The sequence below is a fragment of the Pan troglodytes genome, chromosome 8 (genome assembly GCF_028858775.2).
Source record: "Pan troglodytes isolate AG18354 chromosome 8, NHGRI_mPanTro3-v2.0_pri, whole genome shotgun sequence".
Lineage (NCBI taxonomy): Eukaryota > Metazoa > Chordata > Mammalia > Primates > Hominidae > Pan > Pan troglodytes.
In genome coordinates, this window is record NC_072406.2 from 145350226 (window position 1) to 145374995 (window position 24770).

The window sequence follows — 24770 nt, forward strand, 5'->3', positions numbered from 1 at the left end:
TCCACGTCTGGGAGGTGGCAGGAGCTCCTCTGCACCAGCAGGAAAAAGCCGGGTCAGGGAGCCGGGACAGCTGCTTTAGACGGGGGTCTGGCCGCGGCCGTGACCAGGCCGGAGCTCGCCAGGGAGCTCCAGCGCCTTTGGTGTTTCCTTTTCTGAACTGAGACTGAATCCCAGACACAGTTGGCGAAAGCCAGGCTCGGAGCGTGGCCTCAAGGCCTTGGGTGCCTACCTGGCCCATCCTCTGGGGTTCCCTGGGGCTCCCTGAATGCCTGCCCAGAGTAGCACCCTGTGTGAGGCACCCCCGCCAGAGGCTGCTCTGTGGCCGGTGGTCCCAGGGGGTCTTGGAGGACATTCATCCGGTTGCACGTGAGACGTGACCCGGTGCTGGCACACGGACACCTGCTTCCTCGGAAGGGCTGTCCGGCACTGTCCCGTCCAAGACCGTCTGAAGAATTCATCTCAAGGCAGATACAGCCACGTCCTGTGTTGTTCCAGCAAACAGCGCTCATTTGCACCCGGAGCATTTTCTGACACTGTTTGATTTTCAGATCCACGCAGACACGTTGCCACTTAGCAACCAGGGCTGGGTGGTGCTTCTGCCGCTGATGGGGGCTGGGGAGGTAGGGTTTCATTATCTTGCCTCTCCTGCCAGGGAGGCCCCAGGTCCCCTGGGTGTATAAATCACTCTCAAAATGCGTTTCCTCATCTGTAATTGATGGAAGAGCTGCCTGGTTTTGAAGACCGGGCTGGCAGCCGTGGAACACCCCGGCGCTCTTCCATCCGGTGTCTGCCAATGCGCGCCGCAGAGCCGTGCGTCTGTCCAGGTGCTGGGGGGCCAGCGGGCCCGGGGCTCGGCACTGACTGGCGGACCCAGCGACGGCAAGGCCCTGCTTGCGGCCACGGTGCCGAGGCGACTGCTTCCTCCTGGGGCTGCCTGGAGACCCCCATCCTCCACCCCCTGCCCTCTGGGCCCCCTTCCTGTGTAAGAAAGGTCTTGACATTGTGGCAGGGGGTGTCCACACAGTGCCGTGTTCCAGCTGTGTTCCTTGGTTCCTGGCCTGCCTCGTTGCTCCGCCTCCCCAGCCGCCCCCCGGGTGTCTGGCCAGGGCTCAGCCTGTGCACCCCTGAGGCAGGTGCAGACTCAGGAGTGGTGGGCGGTGTTAGCTTGGGCTTCGCCAAGGGCCTGCCCTCTCCGTGGCTGGGCCTGGGGCTGCTGGGGGACTGTGCTGGGAGACTGCGCTGCACCTCCTCAGGGAGGCCAGCAGGCTGGAGCGGGGCCTTTCTCCCCACACCCCGAAGGTGCTCACGGTCTGCCCTCCAGGCCCTGGTCCAGAGCCTCCGCTCACCTCCCCCTCCTCCACCAGGAAACCTCCTCATCAGAGAAGCCCTTCCCAGCGGCCCTGCATCCCCAGCCCCATTCCCAGAACTCTACATGGCCCACACGTTATCAACGCCAGCAGAAATTTAGTTCCTGAGTTCCAAGAATCTTGCGGTCTGGGAGGGAAGGGCACGGACGCCTCTCCAGGCAGCACGTCGCCCACACCCTCTCTGGCCGTTCCCATCCTGCCCTCTGAAAAGAATGCCCACACCACTTCCTGCCGGACCCTCCGCCGGGACAGGGCAGCACAGCCAGCTCCCACTCACATGGGCAGTGGCCGAGTCTCAGCCGCCGTGCATGAAGGAGCCGTGTGTAAGCCCCCGTCCCCGGCCCAGCTCTGCAAGTGTTTAACAAGAAATAACGAGAAAACGGCTGTCCCCGAGAAGCAGCTGTGTGAACTCAGGACGCTCCTGAGCAGCCGACGTTTTGAGAAAGCCCTCGCCATCCTGAAGGCCCACAGCTGGGGTTGGCCCACGTGCAACGGCCGCCTCTGCTCTGCTTCCTGGAAACCAAACCTTCAGAGTCCAGGGAAGATACAGCCACGTAAAATGTTGCCGCGCTGGTGTCCGTGAGCATTTCACACGCCTGAGCCCCTTTCTGTGTGAGCAGGGGGGATGCCCCACCTCGGCTTGGGACCTCCCCTCTCCACAAGACAGCCTGGTCAGCAGAGGGGGCGGACACCCCCCAAGACCCCCAACTCTGCAGGGATTGGACTCCGTGGGCAGGAACCTGCCCTCTGGTCAGGCCAAGGTCAAGGAACAGAGGGGCCAGTCCAGGGAGGCCCAGCAGCGAGAAGCCAGCAGCCTCTGCGGCCCGAACGTTCCAGCTGCAGGGGCCAAGGTCACAGCCGCCATCCACCTCTCCCCTCAAGCAGGAGTGTGGCCCTTGTTACTAGGACAACCCAAGCCTGGACTCTGCACCGGATTCTGCCACTTTCTAGATGGGGATTCACCTGGTCTCATCTCCCCTTAGTCCCAGCATGAGCCCCCCATGCATGTGGGCCTGTGTGGAGAGATTTGGGGGCACCCTCTCCCACCCCGGTTAGGAGGCACTGCACAGCCAGGCCCTCAGAACCGCCCTGGGTCTGTGGAGGGGCAGTGGCCTGATGGGGATCCCCGCCCTGATGGGTGTGTGGCCTGGAGCCCACACCAGGGCAAGAGCGGTAGGACTGAAGCCTGAGGGGGACGCTTTGGATCTGGGGGGCGCCGGAGCCCCTGCTGGCTGGAGCTTCCCTGCTTCAGTCCCAGGCCCATCGCTCCCCTCCATTCACACAGCGTTTTCTCCAAATTCCAGCAGCATCGCAACCGGTGAGGCCCCTGCTGACTGAATGAGTCACACGCAGGCTCCAGCTCCTGGGAACCCTTAGAGACCCTTTTCCAGGCCCAAGGTGTGGTCCTGCCTGGGACCCTGCCCAGCAACCCCACCAGGATGGGTCCCTCTGCTCTCTTCAGCCCCTGCTGTGCCAGGATCTGGTCATCTCCATCCACCCACATGGATCCCTGTGGGCGTCCCCAGCACAGCGGCACTGGGCCAAGGAGGGTGCCCAGGATGGGCACAGCCTGGCCTCAGGGCGCAGGGGACTGGAGAGCCCCCCAGGAAGGGCACCAGCCATGAGATGCTGGCTTCCCCGCATTGGGGGTACGGCAGCAGACACCCATCCCAGATCCTGTCGAGGTGAGGCCTGGGCGAGCGGATGGACGTCACACAGAGTGTGCAGCATGCTTCCTGGGGGAAGGCCATCAAGGCCAAAGACCCTCACAGATAAAGCGGCAGGTCATGTCTCTGCACACAGTCTCACCCCCGCGGCTCAGAGTGCCCATCGCGGGCTCCTGGGCAGTGTTTATCTGGGGCCACGCCAGCTCTGAGCGCCACTGGAGTCACGATTGCATCTGAAGGCCACGTTAAGAAGCGTCACCGTTTCAACAGCACCACGTCTTCCAATTCGTGAGCACAGGACGTCTTTCCTTTTATTTAGCTCTTTAATTTCTTCCAGCAAAGCGTTGCTGTCTCCAGTGTACACATCTTGCACCTCCTTGGTTGAATTTTTTTCCCAAGGATTTTATTCTTTTGATGTTATTATAAATGGGGTTCTTTTCTTAACTTTCCTTTCGGATTGCTTATTTGTTTGTGAACAAAACACAACCGATTTCTGTGTGCCAACCTTGTGTCCTGCAGCTTTGCTGAGTTCCTTTATTGGCTCTAGTTGGTGTTTTGTTAATTCTTTAGTATTTCCTGTATATATAATTATCACGCCATCTGTACATAAGGATAATTCTACTTCTTCCCTTCCAGTCTGGAGGGCTTTATTTCTTTTTCTTACCTAATTGTGCTAGCTACAACTTCCAATACAAAATGAGTCTCTCTTTTTTTTCTTTGTCGGTCTAGCTAAAGGTTTGCCAATTTTCTTGATCTGTTTAAAGAGCCAGTTTGAGTTTCATTGATGGCCTTTATTTTTCTGTTGTCTATTTTATTTATCTCAGCTCTGGTCTTTATTACTTCCTTTCTTCTGTTAGCATTGGATTTAGCTTGCTCTTCTCTTTTCAGGTTTCTTGTGGTATAAAATCAGATGGTTGACTTGAGCTCATTTTTCTTATGTGGATGTTCACGGCTATGAATTTTCCTCTGAGTGCTGCTTTTCCTGCATCCCTGAGCTGTCTCGTGGGTTTTTTTGTTTCATTTATCTCCACATAGTCATTTCTGCTTTTCCTTGTGATTTCTTCTCTGGCCCATTGGTTGTTTAACAATATGCTGTTTAATTCTCACAGATCTCTAGATAGTCAGGGAAAAAACCACCCTGTCTAAAATTGTGCTGCAACTTTTAGTGTCAAGCTGAATGAAGGGAGTCCCCACTTGATCAATGCAGTGTGGTTTTGGGTGGCTTGTCTCTGCAAGATCTTCATTACAATGATGAAAAACATTTTTTCATTTCTTTTCTGTGATTTGGGTACAGCAGAGGGGTGTGAGGGAGTGGGTGACCCTGCACATCCTGCTGTGTGGCCTGCCCTGGCCAGGCCAGCCTTCTTCCCTTTCTCCACATGTGAGGAATGGAGTGGATGTGGGCACGAGGGGCCAGGGAGTGCCTCAAGGTTAGGCCTGGACCAGGCATCACACAGACCTCCCCGAGCACACCTGGGAGTGTGCAGGACCTGCTGCCCTGCTGGTGTCTTCAGTGCAGGCAAGGTTGTAGGTTGTGTGTGAATCTGGTCCCTGGCCCCAGAGCTCTGCCTCAGGGCCTCCTGTGGGTGAGAAACCACACAGAACCTGGCGTGAGCCTTTGGCCAACAGAATTGTCACCCTCAGCCTTGTAGGGGAGAGTTTAGGAGAAGGACAGGTGCAGCCTCAACCGAGGAGTCCATGGACTCTTGGCACTGCTAAATGGGGCTAGGGTGACTCCATGGAGAAGGAAGCAGGGAGGGACACCAGAAGGGAAGGAGGAAGAGGATTGGCAGGGAGGAGACAGGGGTGTTGGACACAGGACCCCCCAGGCCCACAGAGGCACCGGCTCAGCCACCCAAGCCCTCACAGTGGCGCCTCCTTGGATTCAGGCACCCTCACCTTCGACCAACATAGTGGCCACTGTCACCTCCCAATACTCTCAAGATTCTAGACACTAGACTCTGTTGCAAGACTCTGTTGCCAGTCCACAAAACACCATTTGCCGTCTGCCCACCAGTCCTGACCACTACACACATTTGCCGCAGCCTCCTGATGCCTCCCTCAGATATCCCAAGACAGCTCAATACTGGGTGCATGTGGCCCCAGCTCCACCCCTCCCCTCATGTCCTCCATGGTCCCAGCTCCACTCGGCCCCAGCTCCACCCGTCCCCTCATGTCCTCCATGGTCCCAGCTCCACTCGGCCCCAGCTCCACCCGTCCCCTCATGTCCTCCATGGTCCCAGCTCCACTCGGCCCCAGCTCCACCCGTCCCCTCATGTCATCCATGGTCCCAGCTCCACTCGGCCCCAGCTCCACCCGTCCCCTCATGTCCTCCATGGTCCCAGCTCCACTCGGCCCCAGCTCCACCCGTCCCCTCATGTCCTCCATGGTCCCAGCTCCACTTAGCCCCAGCTCCACCCGTCCATCAGTCCCACAAAGGAACCAGCTCCACTTGGCCCCAGCTCCACCTGTCCGTCAGTCCCACAAGGGAACCAGCTCCACTTGGCCCCAGCTCCACCCCTCCCCTCATGTCCTCCATGGCCCCGGCCCCACCCCTGCCCTTCATATCCTCCATGGAACCAGCTCCACCCCCACAATGTCTTTGCAGCTCAGCAGCGGCACTGCTCTCCCAGCATTCGTGTCTGGGTGCTAGACATTGTGCCAAACTCTCTACCCCCTTTCCCAGATCAGGCCATACCTCCAGGCCCAGGAGTCTTCCCCACCTTTCCTGTCCCTCCTCCTCTCCCAGCCCCCGCTCCCTGGACCTCATCTTTCCTGCTCTGTGAACTGCCCTGACCCCAGCGGGCCTCCAGGTCCCTTTCTCAGCCTCCTGCTCTGCCACCTCCACACCACCTGGATACTTTTTCTCCCCAGCTGGAAGCCTGACTGCTTGCCCCCACGACCACTCCCCCGACCCCCCATTGCTGCTCAGCTGTGGCTCAGAGCCTTCCTGTCTGCCCCTTCCTGGCCTCACCTGCCCTTTGAGCACTGAGGGTCGGTCCCTCCAGTGGGATGGGTACCTCCCGTCTCCATTCCAGCCTCCTCCCTGCACCTCAGCTTCCTCTAAAGTGAGACCCCGACCTTCTGCCTGGTGCCCACCTCCTATTGCAGAGCAACTGTCCCCTGACCTCTCCTCCCCTCGATGACAATGACGGGAAGGTCCCTCCTGCTTCATATTCTCCAGGCTTGGCATCCAGCCCCTCCTGATTAAATGTTGAAACCAGAAAGAGACAAACGGCAGGGATGTAGTAAATATGTGTGAAATCGGCCTCCAGGCTTAGCTGGGCTGGATGTGTCGATGGAAAGCAATCAGTTTCATACTTTGTTCTGATGCATGGGTGAGCAGCACACTGCCCGTCATGCAGTGTCAGGCCCCACGGCCTCTGCACACTCAGGGCGGGGCTGGAAGGACTCGGGACTCAGCAGTGGTGGCATTCCTGGGTGTGGTTTGTCTCCACAGAAAGATACACTCAGGGAGGGGCTGGAAGATACACTCAGGACTCAGCAGCGGCAGCGTTCCTGGGTGTGGTTTGTCTCCACAGAAGGATACACCACAGGGCCAACGAGGGAAAAGACATCCAGCAGAGTCCAGGACTCCAGGTGCCGTCTCCAAAGTTCTCCTGTCCTGGGAGACGGCAGGTGGGGAGGATCCACACGGAACCTGCTCCTTCCTCCAGCAGCAAAATGCAGCAAAGTGTGCCCCGCACTTCTGCCCAGGAGGCCGCTCAGGCTCAAGCTCTGCATTCTTGCTGGGACAGGTCACTCCTGTGTGCTCTGCCAGCTCCGCTGGCCACAGCTACGGAGCCTCACACTCTGGCGGGAAGGCAGGTGCTGCCGTCAGTCATAAGGTTCATGCAAACAGCCCAGGCTGCTGTAGTGCCACATCCTGCGTCCCTGCACACAGAGCAGCCTTATCAGGCAGTGACGTGGGGAATGTGCTGAAAGCCACTGACCCAGGCACCTGCCACGCCCCAGAGCTGGCCCTTCTGCAGAGCAACACTGAGCTGCACAGGGTCGAATGTTCAGAGAGAAGTTCCTTGGATCTGCCATTTCTAACTATATGAGTGAGAAGAAAGAAAGCCTGAGAGAGAGAGATTCGGTAAGAAATATAAAGAAATACTGGAAGAAAAAGAATAAGGGCAAATATTATGCACCCTGAGCTGACCCTTTCTACACAAAACAGAAGCCAGTGGCCTGATGCCCATGTCTGAACAATTAGCCTGCTTCCTCTATACCCATATCTCACAATCCAGATTTATTTTCCGGAATTCTGTTTTGACCTCTATTCAGCCTCTTCCCCTTCCTTGTCTTTAGTTTCCTGCCCAATCCCTTTGCCGCAGAGTGATGTCTGCATGGGGCCCTGGACACAGGTGCTGCTGGATAATTCAGTGATCCCGGGTCCCCAAGCACCTGCTCCAATGTGAGCACAGCCCACTGAAGGGTTGTTTCTGAATCTGTTAAGTGGAAATGTGGCTGAACTGGGGAGGTTCTGGGTAGGCTGGGCCACCTGCCCACCAGGGACACCTGCCCTCCTAATCCTGCCAAGCCACCTGCCTGCCATGGGCAGCTCCCCTCCTAATCCTGCTGGCCACCTGCCCGCCAGGGGTGCCTCCTCTCCTAATCCCTCCAGACCACCTGCCCCCCCGGGAACCACCCCTCCTAATCCCACCAGACAACCTGCCCGCCATGAGCACCTCCCTCCTAATCCCCCCAGACCACCTGCCCACCACGGGCACCTCCCTCCTAATCCCTCCAGACCACCTGCCCACCACAGGCACCTCCCTCCTAATCCCTCCAGACCACCTGCCCACCACAGACACCTCCCTCCTAATCCCTCCAGACCACCTGCCCACCATGGGCACCTCCCTCCTAATCCCTCCAGACCACCTGCCTGCCATGGGCATCTCCCTCCTAATCCTGCTGGCCAGCCCACTTTGAGGAAGGGCCTCTAAGTAGACAGAACTTTCCACATTTTCTGCTCCCTTTGCCAGCCAAAAGGAAGACACTCCAGAAACAAGCAGACCTTTTGTGATTTCATAGGTGCTCGGGGGCTGATTCCCCATTTAGCCATGAATAATGACATCTTAATTTTGCAGTACGGCAGCCCTTTCTGATCAAGTGCACCAAGCTGTGTCGGTTATTTGGGGTCTGCGGGCTGTGTCGGTTATTTGGGGCCTGCGGGCCGCGTCGGTTATTTGGGGTCTGCGGGCCGTGTCGGTTATTTGGGGCCTACGGGCCACGTCGGTTATTTGGGGTCTGCGGGCCACGTCGGTTATTTGGGGTCTGCGGGCCGTGTCGGTTATTTGGGGCCTACGGGCCACGTCGGTTATTTGGGGTCTGCGGGCCACGTCGGTTATTTGGGGTCTGCGGGCCGTGTCGGTTATTTGGGGCCTACGGGCCACGTCGGTTATTTGGGGTCTGCGGGCCACGTCGGTTATTTGGGGTCTGTGGGCCGTGTCGGTTATTTGGGGCCTACGGGCCACGTCGGTTATTTGGGGTCTGTGGGCCACGTCGGTTATTTGGGGTCTGTAAGCAGTGTTGGTTATTTGGGGTCTGCGGGCCGTGTCGGTTATTTGGGGTCTGTAAGCTGTGTCGGTTATTTGGGGTCTGTGGGCCACGTTGGTTCAGTTATTTGGGGTCTGTAAGCTGTGTTGGTTATTTGAGGTCTGCGGGCTGCGTCGGTTATTTGGGGTCTGTAAGCAGTGTTGGTTATTTGAGGTCTGCGGGCCGCGTCGGTTATTTGGGGTCTGTAAGCTGTGTCAGTTATTTGGGGTCTGTGGGCCGCGTTGGTTATTTGGGGTCTGCGGGCCGCGTCAGTTATTTGGGGTCTGTAAGCTGTGTCAGTTATTTGGGGTCTGCGGGCCGCATCGGTTATTTGGGATCTGCGGGCCACGTCAGTTATTTGGGGTCTGTAAGCTGTGTCGGTTATTTGGGGTCTGCGGGCCGCGTCAGTTCGGTTATTTGGGGTCTGTAAGCTGTGTCGGTTATTTGGGGTCTGCGGGCCGTGTCGGTTTGGTTATTTGGGGTCTGTAAGCTGTGTCAGTTATTTGAGGTCTGTGGGCCACGTCGGTTATTTGGGGTCTGTAAGCTGTGTCGGTTATTTGGGGTCTGCGGGCCGCGTCAGTTCGGTTATTTGGGGTCTGTAAGCTGTGTCAGTTATTTGAGGTCTGTGGGCCACGTCGGTTATTTGGGGTCTGTAAGCTGTGTCGGTTATTTGAGGTCTGCGGGCCACATCGGTTATTTGGGGTCTGTAAGCTGTGTCGGTTATTTGAGGTCTGCGGGCCACGTCGGTTATTTGGGGTCTGTAATCTGTGTTGGTTATTTGGGGTCTCCGGGCCATGTCGGTTCGGTTATTTGGGGTCTGTAAGCTGTGTCGGTTGAGGTCTGTGGGCCACGTCGGTTATTTGAGGTCTGTAAGCTGTGTCGGTTAATTGAGGTCTGCGGGCCGTGTTGGTTGAGGTCTGTAAGATGTGTCGGTTATTTGAGGTCTGTGGGCCGTGTCGGTTATTTGAGGTCTGTAAACTGTGTCGGTTAATTGAGGTCTGCAGGCCGCGTCGGTTATTTGAGGTCTGTAAGCTGTGTCGGTTAATTGAGGTATGCGGGCCGTGTTGGTTATTTGAGGTCTGTAAGCTGTGTCAGTTATTTGGGGTCTGCGGGTCGCGTCGGTTTGGTTATTTGGGGTCTGTAAGCCGCGTCGGTTATTTGAGGTCTGCGGGCCGCGTCAGTTATTTGAGGTCTGTAAGCTGTGTCAGTTATTTGGGGTCTGCGGGTCGCGTCGGTTTGGTTATTTGGGGTCTGTAAGCTGTGTCGGTTATTTGAGGTCTGCGGGCCACGTCGGTTATTTGGGGTCTGTAAGCTGTGTCGGTTATTTGGGGTCTGCAGGCCGTGTCGGTTCGGTTATTTGGGGTCTGTAAGCTGTGTCGGTTATTTGAGGTCTGTGGGCCACGTCAGTTATTTGGGGTCTGTAAGCTGTGTCGGTTATTTGAGGTCTGCGAGCCGTGCCAGTTATTTGAGGTCTGTAAGATGTGTCGGTTATTTGAGGTCTGTAGGCCGCGTCGGTTATTTGAGGTCTGTAAGCTGTGTCGGTTAATTGAGGTCTGCGGGCCGTGTCGGTTATTTGGAGTCTGTAAGCCGCGTCGGTTATTTGAGGTCTGCGGGCCGCGTCGGTTATTTGAGATCTGTAAACTGTGTCGGTTAATTGAGGTCTGCGGGCCGTGTCGGTTATTTGGGGTCTGTAAGCCGCATCAGTTATTTGAGGTCTGCGGGCCGCGTCAGTTATTTGAGGTCTGTAAGCTGTGTCAGTTATTTGGGGTCTGCGGGCCGTGTTTCGGTTTGGAAGTCCAATGGCACCGCGGCACTTAGATTCCGTGTCACGGCCCGGCTTGCCGAGGATGCCTGCTCCCGCCTTCACCTGCGTCGCAGCCTCCCCAGTGCTGGCCAGGCGCTGAGGGATGCTTGTCCCCACCCCATGGATGAGTGATTTCCTGGGGCTCCTTCAGCTGGGAACCCTCTCTAGGCCACAGGGCAAACTCTGGAGACTGCCTTGGGCTTGGGACCTGCCCGTGGCCACACACTGGGCTTGGCTTGGATCCCACTGGGCTGGGGCCCTCGGGCACTGGGGCCCTGGGAATGGCCAGTAGGAGGTGTCCACTCCCTCCTGTTCCATCTGGAATGCGTGCCTGAGGCCAGTCCTCAGGATGAGCTGCCTAAGGGCGGGCAGAGGTCACAGGCGAGCAAGCGACCTGGCGCCTGCCACTTCCAAGAATGTGGGTTCACTGGGAGAGGGCAAGGATGGGGGTGGGTGGGAGGGAGCCGAGGGAGCTTTGTGCGGGGAAAACCCTGGAAGGGAGCAGCTCTGAGATCTGTGAAGCAGCCTCCCGCCCCTTCCCCATGTCCCTGTGGACCCTTGGACGTCAGGCCAGGAAGGGCCTGGGCCTCCCACTTGGCCCTCTAGCCCAGCCCTGAGCTTTACGGATGGGGAAACCACGGGCCCACAGGCACGGGGACTTACCCAGAGCCCTGGCCTGGCCACCAGGACCTGGCATCTCACACTTTGGCGGTCCCCTGACTCTAGACACCATGAGTACCTCCGTCTCCTGCCCGGTCCTGTTGTCTACTGACAGCAGCGCTGGCTGAGGAAGGGAGGAGGTGCCACGTGGTACAACCCCTTCTCCACCCCTGGGAACAGCACCAAGCCCAGTGCCCGCACACTTAGCTCCCCTGAGCAGGAGCAGAGGGCACTGGAGCTTCAAGGGCAGAGTAGGACACACCGCTACTGATGCCTGGGTCCAGGGATGGTCCCTCGAGGCCATATGTGGCCTGACGTCCTGGGACACAGACCTCACCCTGGAACCTAGGTGCTCTTCACAGCACAAGTGATCCTGCAGACCCATCCTTGGGCACCCACTGCAAGCAGACCGGAGCGGCGGTGCTATGGCAGTCAAAGCACCTTGTCAGTCACGAAGCGTCCTCAGCTCATGTCTGGAGCTGGGCGTCGTGGTGCCGTCTGCAGGGTACAGCTGGTGCCCAGGACGGTGGCCCTGTCCTTCTCCACCTGACTCCTGTCTCGCCAGCCTACCTTCCTCCCGACACCCGTGGCGTCCTCCTGCATCCACCCTCAGAGGTTATCGAATGCCGAGGAGCCCAGGATGCACTTCCGAGGCTCACTGGTGACTTTCCGGAGATACTTAGGCAAATGGACATAAATAGCTCTTGGATCCTAGCAGGAATTCTCAACCTCATTTCTCAGAATTGAGAAGTCACGGTTAACTCGAATGCTAAGCGGGCCAGGGATCACGATCTCACAGATGGGTCCCGTGTCCCAGGGCAGTGAAGGTGCCGGGTCCATCTCCTGAGCTGTCTGCTGCCCGGCCCTGCACCGCCCGCCCCTGCGCCCCTGCACCACTCGTCCAGGCAGCTCCCTGAGGCTGCGGTTTCCTTGGCTCCTTCTGCTCCCTGGGCAGTGCCAGCCTGGGGTCCACACCTGGAATCCACCGTCTTTCCTGTGAAAAATGACCTCAGTGCATCGAAGGCCCCCGGGGGCCGCAACTCCACGAGTGCGACTGGTTGGTGGGGCAGCGCCACTGTCCTGGGGACGTGCTTCCAGTGGAGGGGTGGCTAGGAGCCTGGGGGGCTTCATCGAGAGGGTCCCGGAAGGGCCCAGTGGTCAGATTTCAGCGGTGCACCTGGGCCTCAGGCGATGGATGAGGTGCACCTGGGCCTCACCCATCGCCTGAGTGGGGCTGTCCCGAGTCCACCCTCAGCCCCTGAGCCCTCCTCACCCCTCGGCCTTCCCCTAGGCAGGGGTGGCGCAGGCTGGGGGCGTCCACATCGCCTCCAGCAGGGCAATGGCACACAGGCTCTGCCCAGCGGTCAGCAGCAGGCACGGGCAGGCACAGGGAGGGGGGAACCCCAGAGTAAAGGGAAACCGACAAGGCCTCTGCGCCTGTGAAAGCCAGGCCCTGGATCTGGCCAAAGAACGGTCCTCACGAGGCCACAGCTGGATTCAGCCTAGAGGCCTGACCCCAAAGGACACGGTGGATCGGGGGTACCCCGAGAAGGGCGGCCCCCAGGCCTGGCCCATGCTTGGCAGAAGGGTGCGCAGTGCTAGCCAGCTGCCTCCTTGAAGACTTGGTGGGAAATGAGTAATCACAGGTGGCTCCCCAGGAGGGAGGCCAGGATCCCGCGGGCACTGGGGACTCAGCACAGCCGAGGGTCGGCTAATGGCGTTGTCACCCTTCCCGGGCCCCTTGAACCACCCACTGCTGGGACCCTTGACACACCGGCTGCAAGCCTCCAACCCTCACTGTCCTCAAGAGGGCCACGTTCCCTTGTCCTCTGAGCCTCCAGGGCCACACATCAGACCCAGCCCCGAGACACCACTGCCAGGTCCTGGTGTAATACAGCCCCCAACCCCTCCCTGCCTTCCAGAGACCCTGCCCCAGGGGAGAGCTGGCGCTTTGCTCCAGCATCCACCCAGCAAGACCCTCTCCCTAACTTATCCCTCCCCCTCACCTCTCCCCTTCTCCCTCCCTCTTTTCCCTCCCCATTCCCCTCTCCCTCCCCCTCATTCCTCCTCTCCCCTCCCCACCTTCCATCGGCTTCAGGCCAAGCCCAGGGCTAGACGCATGCCTGGCCCACCCACGCCGCTCTGCAGGGGCATTCCTCGTGGAGCCCAGGCCCCTTGCCCCCCTACCCTGGGGGCAAGTGCGAGGCCATACGGGGCGAGTGTGGATTGGGTGAAAGACACAGTAACGAAATGTGGTGAAAATGCTCCTGGGAACCGAGCTGATCCGCAGGGCCTGTGCCTTCGCCTATAACAGTCCCTCGGCCTGTGGGGGACCCCAAAGCTCCCAGCCGCCCTCCCCGCAGGGCCTGTGCCTTCGCCTTCACTGTCCCTCAATCCCAAAGCTCTTAGCTCCTACGTGGTCCAGGCTTTGTCAGCGCCCCACCCCCACCCCCCGCCACCACCCACGGTCCCTTCAGGGCCACCACGGCTACTCCAGCTCCCTCAGTCCCTGTCTGGGGGGGCGTCCCTGGGCCCTGCCCAAACCCTTCTCCCACCCAGACCACACCCAAGGCCGCCCACCAGCTGCCCCCCTAGCACACCCAACCCACCCACAGGCGTCCTCTCCCCCCAGGTGTGGCAGGGCCTCTCACGATGAAGAGACTCAGACACTCAACCAGAAACATGGGGCAGCCCGAGGAGGGCCCCCCTTCCTCAGTGGTGGGGATGCCACCTGTGTGCCAGGTGGAGCCGATGGAGCCCCAGGCTTCCTTCCTGTTGGCCGCACCTCTTTCTTTCCTCCATCCTCTCCTTCTCATCTGACCCCCCGGCTCCGGTCAGTTCCGAGTCAGGCAAGGGGTGGGCAGACGCCTCGAGCAGAGACTCCTCCAGGAACCCAAGCGAATGAGGAACGCCAGGATAGTGTCAGCACAGATGCAGGTCTGACCCCCAGTTCGGGACAGAGGGCGGGGAGGGTAAAGGGCGATGGGGACGCTTCTCACCATCGCTGTCCCCATCCAGTCACTGGAGCAGCTTGTGGAAGGTGGCCTCGGTCGGTCACGCTCTCTGTAGTGGGGTCCAGGGCTCAGTCCCAGGTGCTCTCATGGAGGCACAGGCAGAAGGGGGAAGGGGAAGGTATGAGCCAGCTGGTCGCCAGTGTCAGAGCACCCCGAGTGAGGGGTCAGTGCCCGGCAGGAGCTGTGAGCCACATGCTATCTGGTCCAGAGCGAGGACTGCTGGCCACCTTTCTGTGAGTGGACAGAGGGACACAGTCCAAGGCACAGAGGCAGCACCCGGAGCCCACCCCTGCCCACTGCCTGGGCCCGAGAGCTGTGCACACAGAGCAGGCACGCGCCGAAAGCCTGGCCTGAGTGAGTGCCCGGGGTGCCCAGCAAACACCCACGGAACAGCCTACTGACGGTGCATCCAGCCTGGAGCCCCACAGAGGCCAAGCGCTCAGCGTGGCCACACCAGACCTGCCCCCTGGGAGGTCCCGTGCACTGTGGACGTGGGCAGGGCAGAGCCCGGGAGACTGCCTGGGCCAGGAGGCCCCAGGATCAGGCCCTCACTAGCCTGGGCACCTGCTCAGGGCTGGTGCTCCCTGGTCCTACCCCTGGCGCTCAGGCCGTGGACGGCCAAGAGGAGGCTGCCAGTTGTCAGCTCAGCATCTGGAATGGGCCTGGAGAAGGGGATTGACTGTGTCCCTGACCTCAGCTGAGTCCCATGTATTTCTGGGTTCTGCACACGTGACCTCAGTGGTTGAAATAACAAGGGCAGCCGGCAGTGACTTAGAGACACAAGACTGGCTGCTAGGCAGCTTGCAATCTGATGACTTCATTCTGGGATCCTGGGAGGAGTCCCTGCCAGGCCCAGCTCCCCTGTCACCCTAGTTGCCAGCTCCAGCCAGTGGCCAGACAGCAATCATCCCTGCCCCTCTCTTTGCCCACATGCTGGTCGTCCCCTTGTCTGGGACAGCAGCTGGGGCTGTGGCCAGTTGACTGGCAAAGCTGTGTTTGACAGTGGAGGCTGGGAGGGAATGAGCCAGCTGGTCAGGCCAGCCAGGTGAGCCCTGCGGGGAGCTGGACGTGTCCCCAAACTCACACCACCGCCCCCAATCAGCACTGGCACCGGCTTCCAGATGATTCTCTGGTCTCACCATCTTCAGGAACTGAGGCCCCACCAGCCTCTTCCTGCCTCATTTCCCAAACTGCCTTTTCATTAGAGAGTAAAACCCCTTGAGGACCAGCGGATGTACGGTCCATGGAGGCCTCAGGTCACGGTGCCCACAGGATTTTTAAGTTAAGGTATGTACGTTGTTTCTTTAGACATAATGCTATTGCACACTTAGTCGACTACAGTAGAGTATAAATACAACTTTTATGTGCTGTATTAGTCCATTTTCACACTGCTATAAAGAAATACCCAAAAGTGGGTAATTTATAAAGGAAAGAAGTTTAATTGACTCACAGTTCCACATGACTGGGAGGCCTCAGGAAACTTACAGTCATGGTGGAAGGTGAAGGGGAGGCCTCAGGAAACTTACAGTCCTGGCAGAAGGGGAAGGAGAAGCAGCACCTTCTTCACAAGGAGGCAGGAGAGAGAAGGGAAGAGTGAAGGGGGAAGAGCCTCCTATAAAACATTCAGTCTCGTGAGAACTCATTCAGTATCATGAGAACAGCATGAGGGAAGCCGCCCCCTGATCCAGTCACCTCCCACCAGGTCCTGCCCGCAACACATGGGGATTATGGGATTACAATCTGAGATGAGATTTGGGTGAGGACACAGAGCCAAACCATATCATGTGCACTGGGAAACCAAAAAATTTGTGTGACTCACTTTATTGCAGTGGTCTGGAACTGAACCTGTACCACCTCTTCAGTGTGCACACACACATCACACACACATGCACTCTTACACTCACACACCACACACACATGCATTGCACACGTGCACACACACATGCATTTACATCACACACACGCACCACACACACTTGCACTGCACACGTGCACATTCAGGCACTTACATGCACTCACACTCACCACACACATACACTCTTGCATTGCACACTGCACACACACACGCACTCACATGCTCACATCACACTTGCACGCACACCCGCAAAGCACCCCACATGGAGCACAGCTCAAGTCACAGCACAGGTGAGGGCTTCAGCTAAAGTGCAAACCGAGACGGGTGTGGCAGAGGAGGCCATGACCATGACCTGAGGCCTCCGCGGACCTTACAGCCACTGGTCCTTTATTGCCAAAAAAAAAAAAAATGCTAGTGACTTCAGCAAGTCATAATCTTCCTGCGGGTGGAGGGTCTCACTGCAATGTGGATGGCCGCTGGGGCTGACCAGGGTGGTGGTGGCAGAAGGCTGGGGCGGCTGTGGCAGTTTCTTAAAATAAGACAACAATGACACTTGCCACATTGATAGACTTTTCTTTTCACAAAAGAGTTCTCTGTAGCACGTGGTGCTGTTTGGTGCATTTTACCCACAGTGGAACTTCTTTCAAAACTGGAGTCATCCTCTCAAACTCTGCCACGGCTTGGTCAACTCAGTGTATGAAATAGTCTCAATCCTTTGTTGTCATTTCAGTAATGTCCATGGCATCTTCACCAGGAGCAGATTGCATCCCAAGAAACCACTTTTTTGCTCATCCATAAGAAGCAACTCCTCACTGGTTACATTTTACTGTGAGACTGTAGCAATTCAGTGCCATCTTCAGGCTCCACTTCTAATTCTTGGGTGGCCAGGAGCATTGTCAACTAGCAGCAATATTTTGAAAAGAATCTTTCTGAGCAGTAGGTCTCAACAGGGGGCTTTAAATATTCAGCAAACCATGCTGTCAACAGATGTGCTGTCACCAGGCTTTGTTGTCCACTTAACGGAGCACAGGCAGAGTAGATTGAGCATCATTCTTAAAGGCCCTGGGATTTTCAGAATGGCGAATGAGGATTGGCTTCAACTCAAAGTTCCTGGCTCCATTAGCCCCTAGCAAGAGAGTCAGCCTGTGCTTGGAAGCTTGGAAGCCAGGCATTGACTTCTCTCTAGCCATGCAAGTCCTAGCTGGCATCTTCTTCCAGTAGAAGGCTTTCATCTGCGTTGCAAATCTCTTATTTAGGCCAAGCGCGGTGGCTCATGCCTGTAATCCCAGCACTTTGGGAGGCCGAGGCAGGCAGATTACCTGAGGTCAGGAGTTCGAGATGAGCCTGGCCAAGATGGCAAAACCCAGTCTCAACAAAAAATACAAAAAAATTAGCTGGGCGTGGTGGCAGGTGCCTGTAATCCCAGCTGCTCGGGAGGCTGAGGCAGGAGAATCACTTGAACCTGGGAGGTGGAGGTTGCAGTGAGCCAAGATCATGCCACTGCACTCCAGCCTGGGCGACAGAGCGAGACTCTGTCTCAAAAAAAGAAAAAAAAAATCTCTTGTTTAGTGCAGCCTCCCTCATCGCTATCTTGGCCAGATCTTCTGGAGAACTTGCTGCAGCTTCTCCATCAGCACTTGCTGCTTCACCTCACCTGCACTTTTACGTTATGAAGACAGTTTCTGTCCTTAAACTTCATGAACCGACTTCTGCTAACTTGGAGCATTTTTTCTGCTGCACCTCTCTCAATCATCATAGGGTTAAAGAGAATTAGGGTCTTGCTCTGGATTAGGCTTTGGCTTGAGGGAATGTTGTGTCTGATTTGATCTTCCATCCAGACCATTAAAACTTTCTCCACATCAGCCATGAGGCTGTTTCACTTTCTTATCATTCATGCGTTGCTGGAGGAGCACTTTTAATTTTCTTCAATAATTTATCCTTTGCATTCACAACGTGGCTGTTTGTCACAAGAGGCTGAGCTTTTGGCCTATCTCTGCTTTTGACATGCCTTCCTCACTAAGCGTAATGATTTCTAGTTTTATAAATAAAGCAAGAGATGTCCAACTGTTCCTTTCATTTGAACACTTAGAGGCCATTGTAGGGTTATTAATTGGCCTAATTTCAATATTTCTGTGGCTCAGGGAATAGGAGGGAGATGGGGAACAGCCAACCCGTGGAGCGACCAGATCACATGGGACATTTACCCACTAAGTTCACCGTCTTATACGGGCGTGGTTTGTGGTGCCCAAGACAACTACCATGGAAACCCCAAAGATCACTGATCACAGCTCCCCATAGTAATCATGGTAAAGTTTGAAATATTTACAGAACTACCAAAATATGACACAGAGACATAAAATGAACACACGCTGTTGGAAAAATGGCGCTGATGGACTTGCTCAACCCGGGGTTCCCACAGCCTACACCTGTGAAAAACTCAGGACCTGCAAAGCCCAGGTGCACCTGTGCACGTGTGAGTGCCTGTGTGTGTGGAATGTGCCAGGGTACGTGTGTGCATGTGTGTGGTGTGTGTCAGTGTGCATGTGTGCAGTGTGTGTCAGTGTGTGGGCATGTGTGTGGTGTGTGCCAGTGTGCGTGTGTGCAAGTGTGAGTGCCTGTGCATGTCCAGTGTGCCAGTGTGTGTGAGTGTGCTTGTGTGTGTGCATGCCTGTGCATATGTGCCTGTGCGTTTGTGCATGTGAGTGCCTGTGTGTGTGATGTGTGCCAGTGTGCGTGTGTGCGTGTGTGGTGTGTGCCAGTGTGCATGTGTGCATGTGAGTGCCTGTGCATGTGGAGTGTGCCAGTGTGCGTGTGAGCGTGCTTGTGTGTGGTGTGTGCCAGTGTGCGTGTGTGCAAGTGTGAGTGCCTGTGCATGTCCAGTGTGCCAGTGTGTGTGAGTGTGCTTGTGTGAGTGTGCATGCCTGTATGTGTGTGCCTGTGCATGTGTGAATGTGAGTGCCTGTGTGTGTGATGGGTGCCAGTGTGTGTGTGGTATGTGTGTTCCAGTGTGTGAGAGTGGGGGGGCATGTACGTGTGGAAGTGTCATGCAAGCATACGTGTGTGCACGTGTGAGCATGCGTGTGGTGTAAGGAGAGGCGCAGCATGGAGGCAGAGGCAGTGCTGCTCACCTGAGCCCAGGGACACAGTGTTGGTCTCAGAAGGGCTGCCCTGGGTGGCACCTGGGTCCGGGACCTTTTCCCTCAGGCTGTGATGGTGCCACTGCAACCGGGGAGAGGTGTGCAGCATCAGCCATGGCGGGAACAGAGCCGTGGCAGGACCACACCTGCAGTCTGCATCCTCGCCCCGTTTCCCCGTGTCCCAGCGTGTGCTGATTCCGACCATCAGCTCCAACCAGCAGCGGGCGAGTGTGCCAGGAGGGATCACGGAGCCGGCAGCACTCAGGCTGGGCACGGGGCCGAGGGGCTAATGGGCGAGGGGCTGGGCAGGGTCAGCTGCAGGTGCCCCCTCTACTGTGAAGCTCCACCCGCACCACAGGCCTGTTTCTTGTCTCTTTCTTCTTTTCTTTTCTTTCCTTTCCTTTTAAAAATACTTTCTAAATTTAATCATTTTTGAGTGTGCAGTGGAACACTTAGGAAGATGCCAGACACACCAGCACCGCCCAGGAACCTGCTGTCTTGGCCGGACACACCAGCACAGCCAGGAAACTGTGGTCACGACCCGCGGGGCAGAAGCGAGAACCTTGGGGCCGGCCCCACCCCTGGCCGTGCCTCCCTGGCCTGGCCCTGGGGCCTCCTTGTCTTTCCTCCCGGTTCACCACCCAGGCACACGCATCCCCAGGCACACACGTCCCCAGGCACACGCATCCCCAGGCTGCACTGGCTTCGAGCTGTGTGTGCCTGGAGTTGTTGTCTCACCTAGCAGATTTCTCTGATTTCTTTCCCTGCACGTGTTTCTTTAAGGCCCGTCCTGTAACCGTCGGTAGCTGGGGCTCCCCATGTCCATGGCTGCACGGGACCCGCTTCTGGCGAGACCACGGGGCTTTATCCCTTTATGCCTCCTGCCGACTGTGGCACGTTGGTCTCCGAGGGCTCAGGTGGACTGCAGGCTCGTCCCACCCATGCGGGGCTCAGCTCTAAGCCTGCTAACTCCTCACAAGCCCATCCCTGGCAGGGGCCCCGCGAGTCCCTCTGCGCCCGTCTGTGAGCCTTGCTGGCTGCGCCGTCCTCTCTCCTCCTCTGTGAAGCGTGTGCAGGTCTCTTCCGCTCTCTTCTGGGCCGCCCACCCTTCCTCACTGACGGGCGGGAGCCTGTGTTTGTTCCTCACATCAGCCCGAGCGGCAGAGACTTTCCCTTTCGCTGAGTCAGCTTTGGAACCCAAAGTCTGTGATACTGGGGTGCCTCGTGCTTCTAGGGATGGTTTAAGGCACCCGTCCTCATGCCACATCCACACCATGTCTCCTCCACGAGGCTCCCCAGTCACCCCCTGTGAGCAGCAGCACGCCCGTCCTGTAACTGTGTAGCTGGGGTTCACCGCACAGCTGGGGTTCACCGCACAGCTGGGGCCGCACCGCCTTCTCGTGGCTGCTGTGGCCACGGCGAAAGCTTAGTGGCCTAAAGCAACTCAGGGGGATCATCCGACAGTCGAGAGGCCGTAAGGTCCGAAATGGGCCCCGCTGGGCCGACGTCGAGGTGTGGGGAGGGCTGCCTCCCTCCCCCCGCCCCCGGCACCTTCTGGGGCTGCCTCGGCCACCGTCACTCCTGGGCTTGGGGCCTCCTCCACCCTGAAAGCCAGCAGCCCTGCGTCCTCTCTCCACTGGGATCTCTGCCATCCCTTTTAAGAGGACGCCGGTGATGTCAGTACAGCCAAACAACCCAGGGCAGTCTCCACCATTCACCGTCACCCACTTAACCCCATGTGCAAGGTCCCTCTTGACGCGTGAGCTGAAACCTTCACTGGTTTCAGGGAAGAGAACGTGGATGTCTGGGGGTGTTACTCAGCCGACATAGGACCGAGCTCTTGTTCTCCTGTGCGATGCTCATCTACCTGCCCCGGCACTGATGGCCGCTCCTCCCTCACTTGGCCCTGGGTCACGTGGTGATGCACTCAGGGCTGGTCCCAGGCTCTGCACCCTCCCCGGCCAGGCCACCCTCTTGGGCTCTGCACCCTCCCCGGCTCTGCACCCTCCCCGGCCAGGCCACCCTCTTGGGCTCTGCACCCTCCCCGGCTCTGCACCCTCCCTGGCCAGGCCACCTTCCCCGGGCTCTGAGCAATGTGCTCTGCCGTGAGTCAGCTCCCGCTTTGCTCCTCCGGACACCTCTGGGTCGGGTTCATAGCTCCCAAGGGGAAGCTGTTAGGATTTCACCGAGATTCAGATCCGCCCTGCCTTTCTAGAAACCTTCCCCCAAAGGCAGTGGTTGGCCTGACTCGCGGAAATCACGTAACCCGGAGATGTCCCAGCGAGTGGCCCTGGCGTGCGAGCCGCTGCCCCGACGCTGGGCACCTGGGCACAGAGGGGTGGGGTGGGCATTCCCCGACGCCCAGAGTCTGCCTGGGGCTTAGACGGGATTCGAGGTAACAGAAGATGACGCTTGAGTGACAGATTCGTCAGAGCCCAGAGGAGAAGGACAAGCTGGACCCCTACCCTGGCTGGGGCTTGGAGCCATAGGAGAGGGTGTTCCCAGCTGCCAGACGGGCGGGAACAACTCCCCGGACACAGGTGGGCCGAGGCTGTTGCGAGAGGCCCACGTCAGGCGGCGGATGGTGGATGCTGGACCCAGCGGAGCACCCCCTCCCCCCGGCCCGGCCCCAGCCCCGCGCCTGCACGTCCACGGCGGCGACTGCCCAGCGGCGGCGGCGGCGAGAAAAGCGGCGGCCTCCAGCGCCCTCTGCCGGCCGACCTGCACGGCTCACCGGGAAGGAGCCCGGAGCCGGTGGTGCGCCGTGGGTCCGTCCTGCACCGCAACTGTGCGCCGTGGGTCCGTCCTGCACCACTCCTGTGTGCTGTGGGTCCATCCTGGACACTTCTGCATCCCCTGGGCCCCTCTATCTCACTGTCTTATCGTCTACTTTGCCGGGCATCCGTGTAGCCGCTGTAGCTCTCTTAATCTCACAGTTGGCACTGCATGGCCTTTTCCATCCAGTTACTTTCAACCTACTTGTGTCTTATACTCAAAGTGTTTCTATTCTAGTCACCATGTTCCAGAAGCTTACTATCTATTCTGACAACCTCTGCCTTTGGATCGGAGCTTTTAGCTTGTTAAAATTAATTGGAATTTTGATCTGGTTGGATTTAGTCTACATTTTACTGTTTGTTTCCCGTTTTTACCACTTTAAGTGATTGTTTTGCTCTTTGGAATTCTTCCATTTCTCCTTTACTTCCTTCTTTTGGATTATTTTAATATGTTTTAAAAATTTGTTTTAATGTTTTTGTTTGTTTGTTTGAGACGGAGTCTCGTTCTGTCGCCCAGGCTGGAGTGCAGTGGCGCGATCTCGGCTCACTGCAAACCCCGCCTCCCGGGTTCACGCCATTCTCCTGCCTCAGCCTCCTGAGTAGCTGGGACTACAGGCGCCCGCCACCACGCCCAGCTAATTTTTTTTTTTTTTTTTTTTTTTGGTATTTTTTAGTAGAGACGGGGTTTCACTGTGTTAGCCAGGATGGTCTCGGTCTCCTGACCTCGTGATCCGCCCACCTCAGCCTCCCAAAGTGCTGGGATTACAGGCGTGAGCCACCGTGCCCTGCCTAGTTTTTACCTAGTTTCTTATGGTTGCTCTAATGGATTAAAATCCACAACCTTTCCACAGCCTATGTAGAGTCAAATTGTTCTCTTCATATAACATATTTACAGAAAACTTGAGACTATATAGGACCGTTTCCTACCTCCCACCTTTCCTCCTGCAGATGCTGGGCAGAGCACCATCCCCAGTGCCCTCCACAAGGCACTGCTAAAGTTCTCTCTTTAAACAGTCATTGAAAGAGGGAGGAAATTAAGAAGGGGGAGACAAATCTTTTCTATTTATCCTTCAGCGTTTCTGGTGTTTCTCCTTCCTTCCGCACAGTCCAAGTCCCCCCAAGCAGCCCAGGGGCTCCCTGCTGTTCTGGTGAAGTCCGCAGCACGGACCCTCAGCCCAAGGCCCACCGTGCAGGTCTGGTTGGGGTTTTCCACAGGTGCAGTGCCTGCAGGAGTGTCCACTCTCCCTCCACCCTGAAGAATTTCATCTAACATGTCCTGAAATACAGGTCGATACACGGAAAATGCTGTTAGTTTTATTTTTATCAGAAAGTATCTTTATTTCATCTTTATTCTTGAAGGATATCTTCTTGGGATATAGAGTCTGGGAAGCACAGGTTTCCTAGGGAGTCCCTAAGAACTACCAGACACAGGCCACCCCCTCCCACCGCTGCACCTTGGAGCCCACTGAACGTGTGGGGCAGGGGTCTGTGGCCAACCCAGGTGTTCGCAGCAGCCGGGGAGACAGCGTCCATGGGGGATGGTCTCTGAGCCGGCCCCTAGGTCACCCATGCTCCGTAGGGCTGGCAGCCAGGGGTTGTCTCATGGGTCCGGGTGGGGGCTGGAGGCGGTGAGCAAGTGCACCCGGTCCAGGACACGCAGCATCCCACGTGGACCCCTGGGCGCCCTCAGCACCGTTGCCAGGCCCTGCAGAGGGGAAGGTCAGCCCCTGCCCTGGGCTCGGGCCGTGCCTGTCAGGATGAGACTCTGCCCCTCCAAGGCGGGGTTCCTCGGTCTGACAGGGAGCAGATACTTCGGCCCTCCGACCTTCTTCCCCTGAGGCTGAGCGGGGCCTTAAAACTGTTTAAAACGGGGCACTGCTGGTCACTGGCCACGCACTACCCGCGGGGAGGGGGCATGACCTGGGGACCCGGTGGGACGCACAGCTCCCTGTGTGACCCCACGCTGCCCCGGGGAGCAGTCCCGCCTGTAGCCAGGGGCTCCCTGCAGTTGCAGAGAAGTCCGCAGCCAACGGAGCTCTCCCGGGGCCCACCCGTGAAAGGACCTGGTCAGGGCCCTCTCCAGGTGCAGAGGCCCGCGGGAGGCCGGCGAGGCCGGCACTGGCTGCTCGGTTAGTGGTCGGGGGTCGGGGGTCAGGGTTCTTGGTCTCCTGCTCCGCCCGCACCCGCTGCTCTCCCTTGCCCCGCGGAGTGGGGGAGGGACAGCGCTGACCCGGAGGATGCAGGCGGCGTCTGCAAGGGGGTCAACGCCTTCCTCTCCGGCAGGTTTTACCTCGTCAGCGTAGGGGTCCCCTTTATCATCTGTGGGGTCACGGCTGCCACGAACATCAGGAATTACGGGACAGAGGACGAGGACACGGCGTAGTGAGTACCGGGCACCCAGAACTGGGAGCTGGGAGCAGCGGGTGGGCTCTGCCTGAGGTCCCTCCCAGGCACCTGTGGTGGGGAAGCCCAGGACGAAGCAGCAAGGCCTGGGCCTGGACCTGGGGCTTGCCGAGAGCTGCGCCCCTCCCAGCTCGCACCCCCAAGGAGTGCGCAGCGCCCCCTCCTCTCCCAGGGAGTCCAACCTAATCTTTGCCTTTGGACAAGGCAGGCCTGGTTTGCCTTCTGTGGGAGGGGCCTGGGGACAAATAGCGATTTGGCAACAGCACAGAGCTCAGCTGAGAAGGGAAACCCCATCGAGTAGGAACGGCCGTCCAGCCATCAGTGCCCAGAGCCAGCCTGGAACCTCTCATTCAGGGCCCTCAGTTCCTTCTGCGGCCCCAGGATGGCCCGCCCATCTGCCCTCTGCCTGGCCCTGCCCACCCAGCTCCACCTCCGCCTGGCCCCGCCCACCCAGCTCCACCTCCGCCTGGCCCCGCCCACCCAGCTCCACCTCCGCCTGGCCCCGCCCACCCAGCTCCACCCCACGCTGGCCACGCCCACCCGGC

General features: G+C 57.9%; 1 protein-coding gene across 2 annotated transcripts in view; it reads left to right on the forward strand.

Moving 5' to 3' along the window:
• ADGRA1 (adhesion G protein-coupled receptor A1) overlaps nucleotides 1–24770 on the forward strand; it is a 44638-nt gene that overhangs the window by 16457 nt on the left and 3411 nt on the right. For both annotated transcript variants that reach the window (XM_024346704.3, XM_063782370.1), the window contains one exon: nucleotides 24106–24204. In XM_024346704.3, the coding sequence (XP_024202472.2) occupies nucleotides 24106–24204 (99 nt within the window). The remainder of the gene's footprint in view (nucleotides 1–24105; nucleotides 24205–24770) is intronic.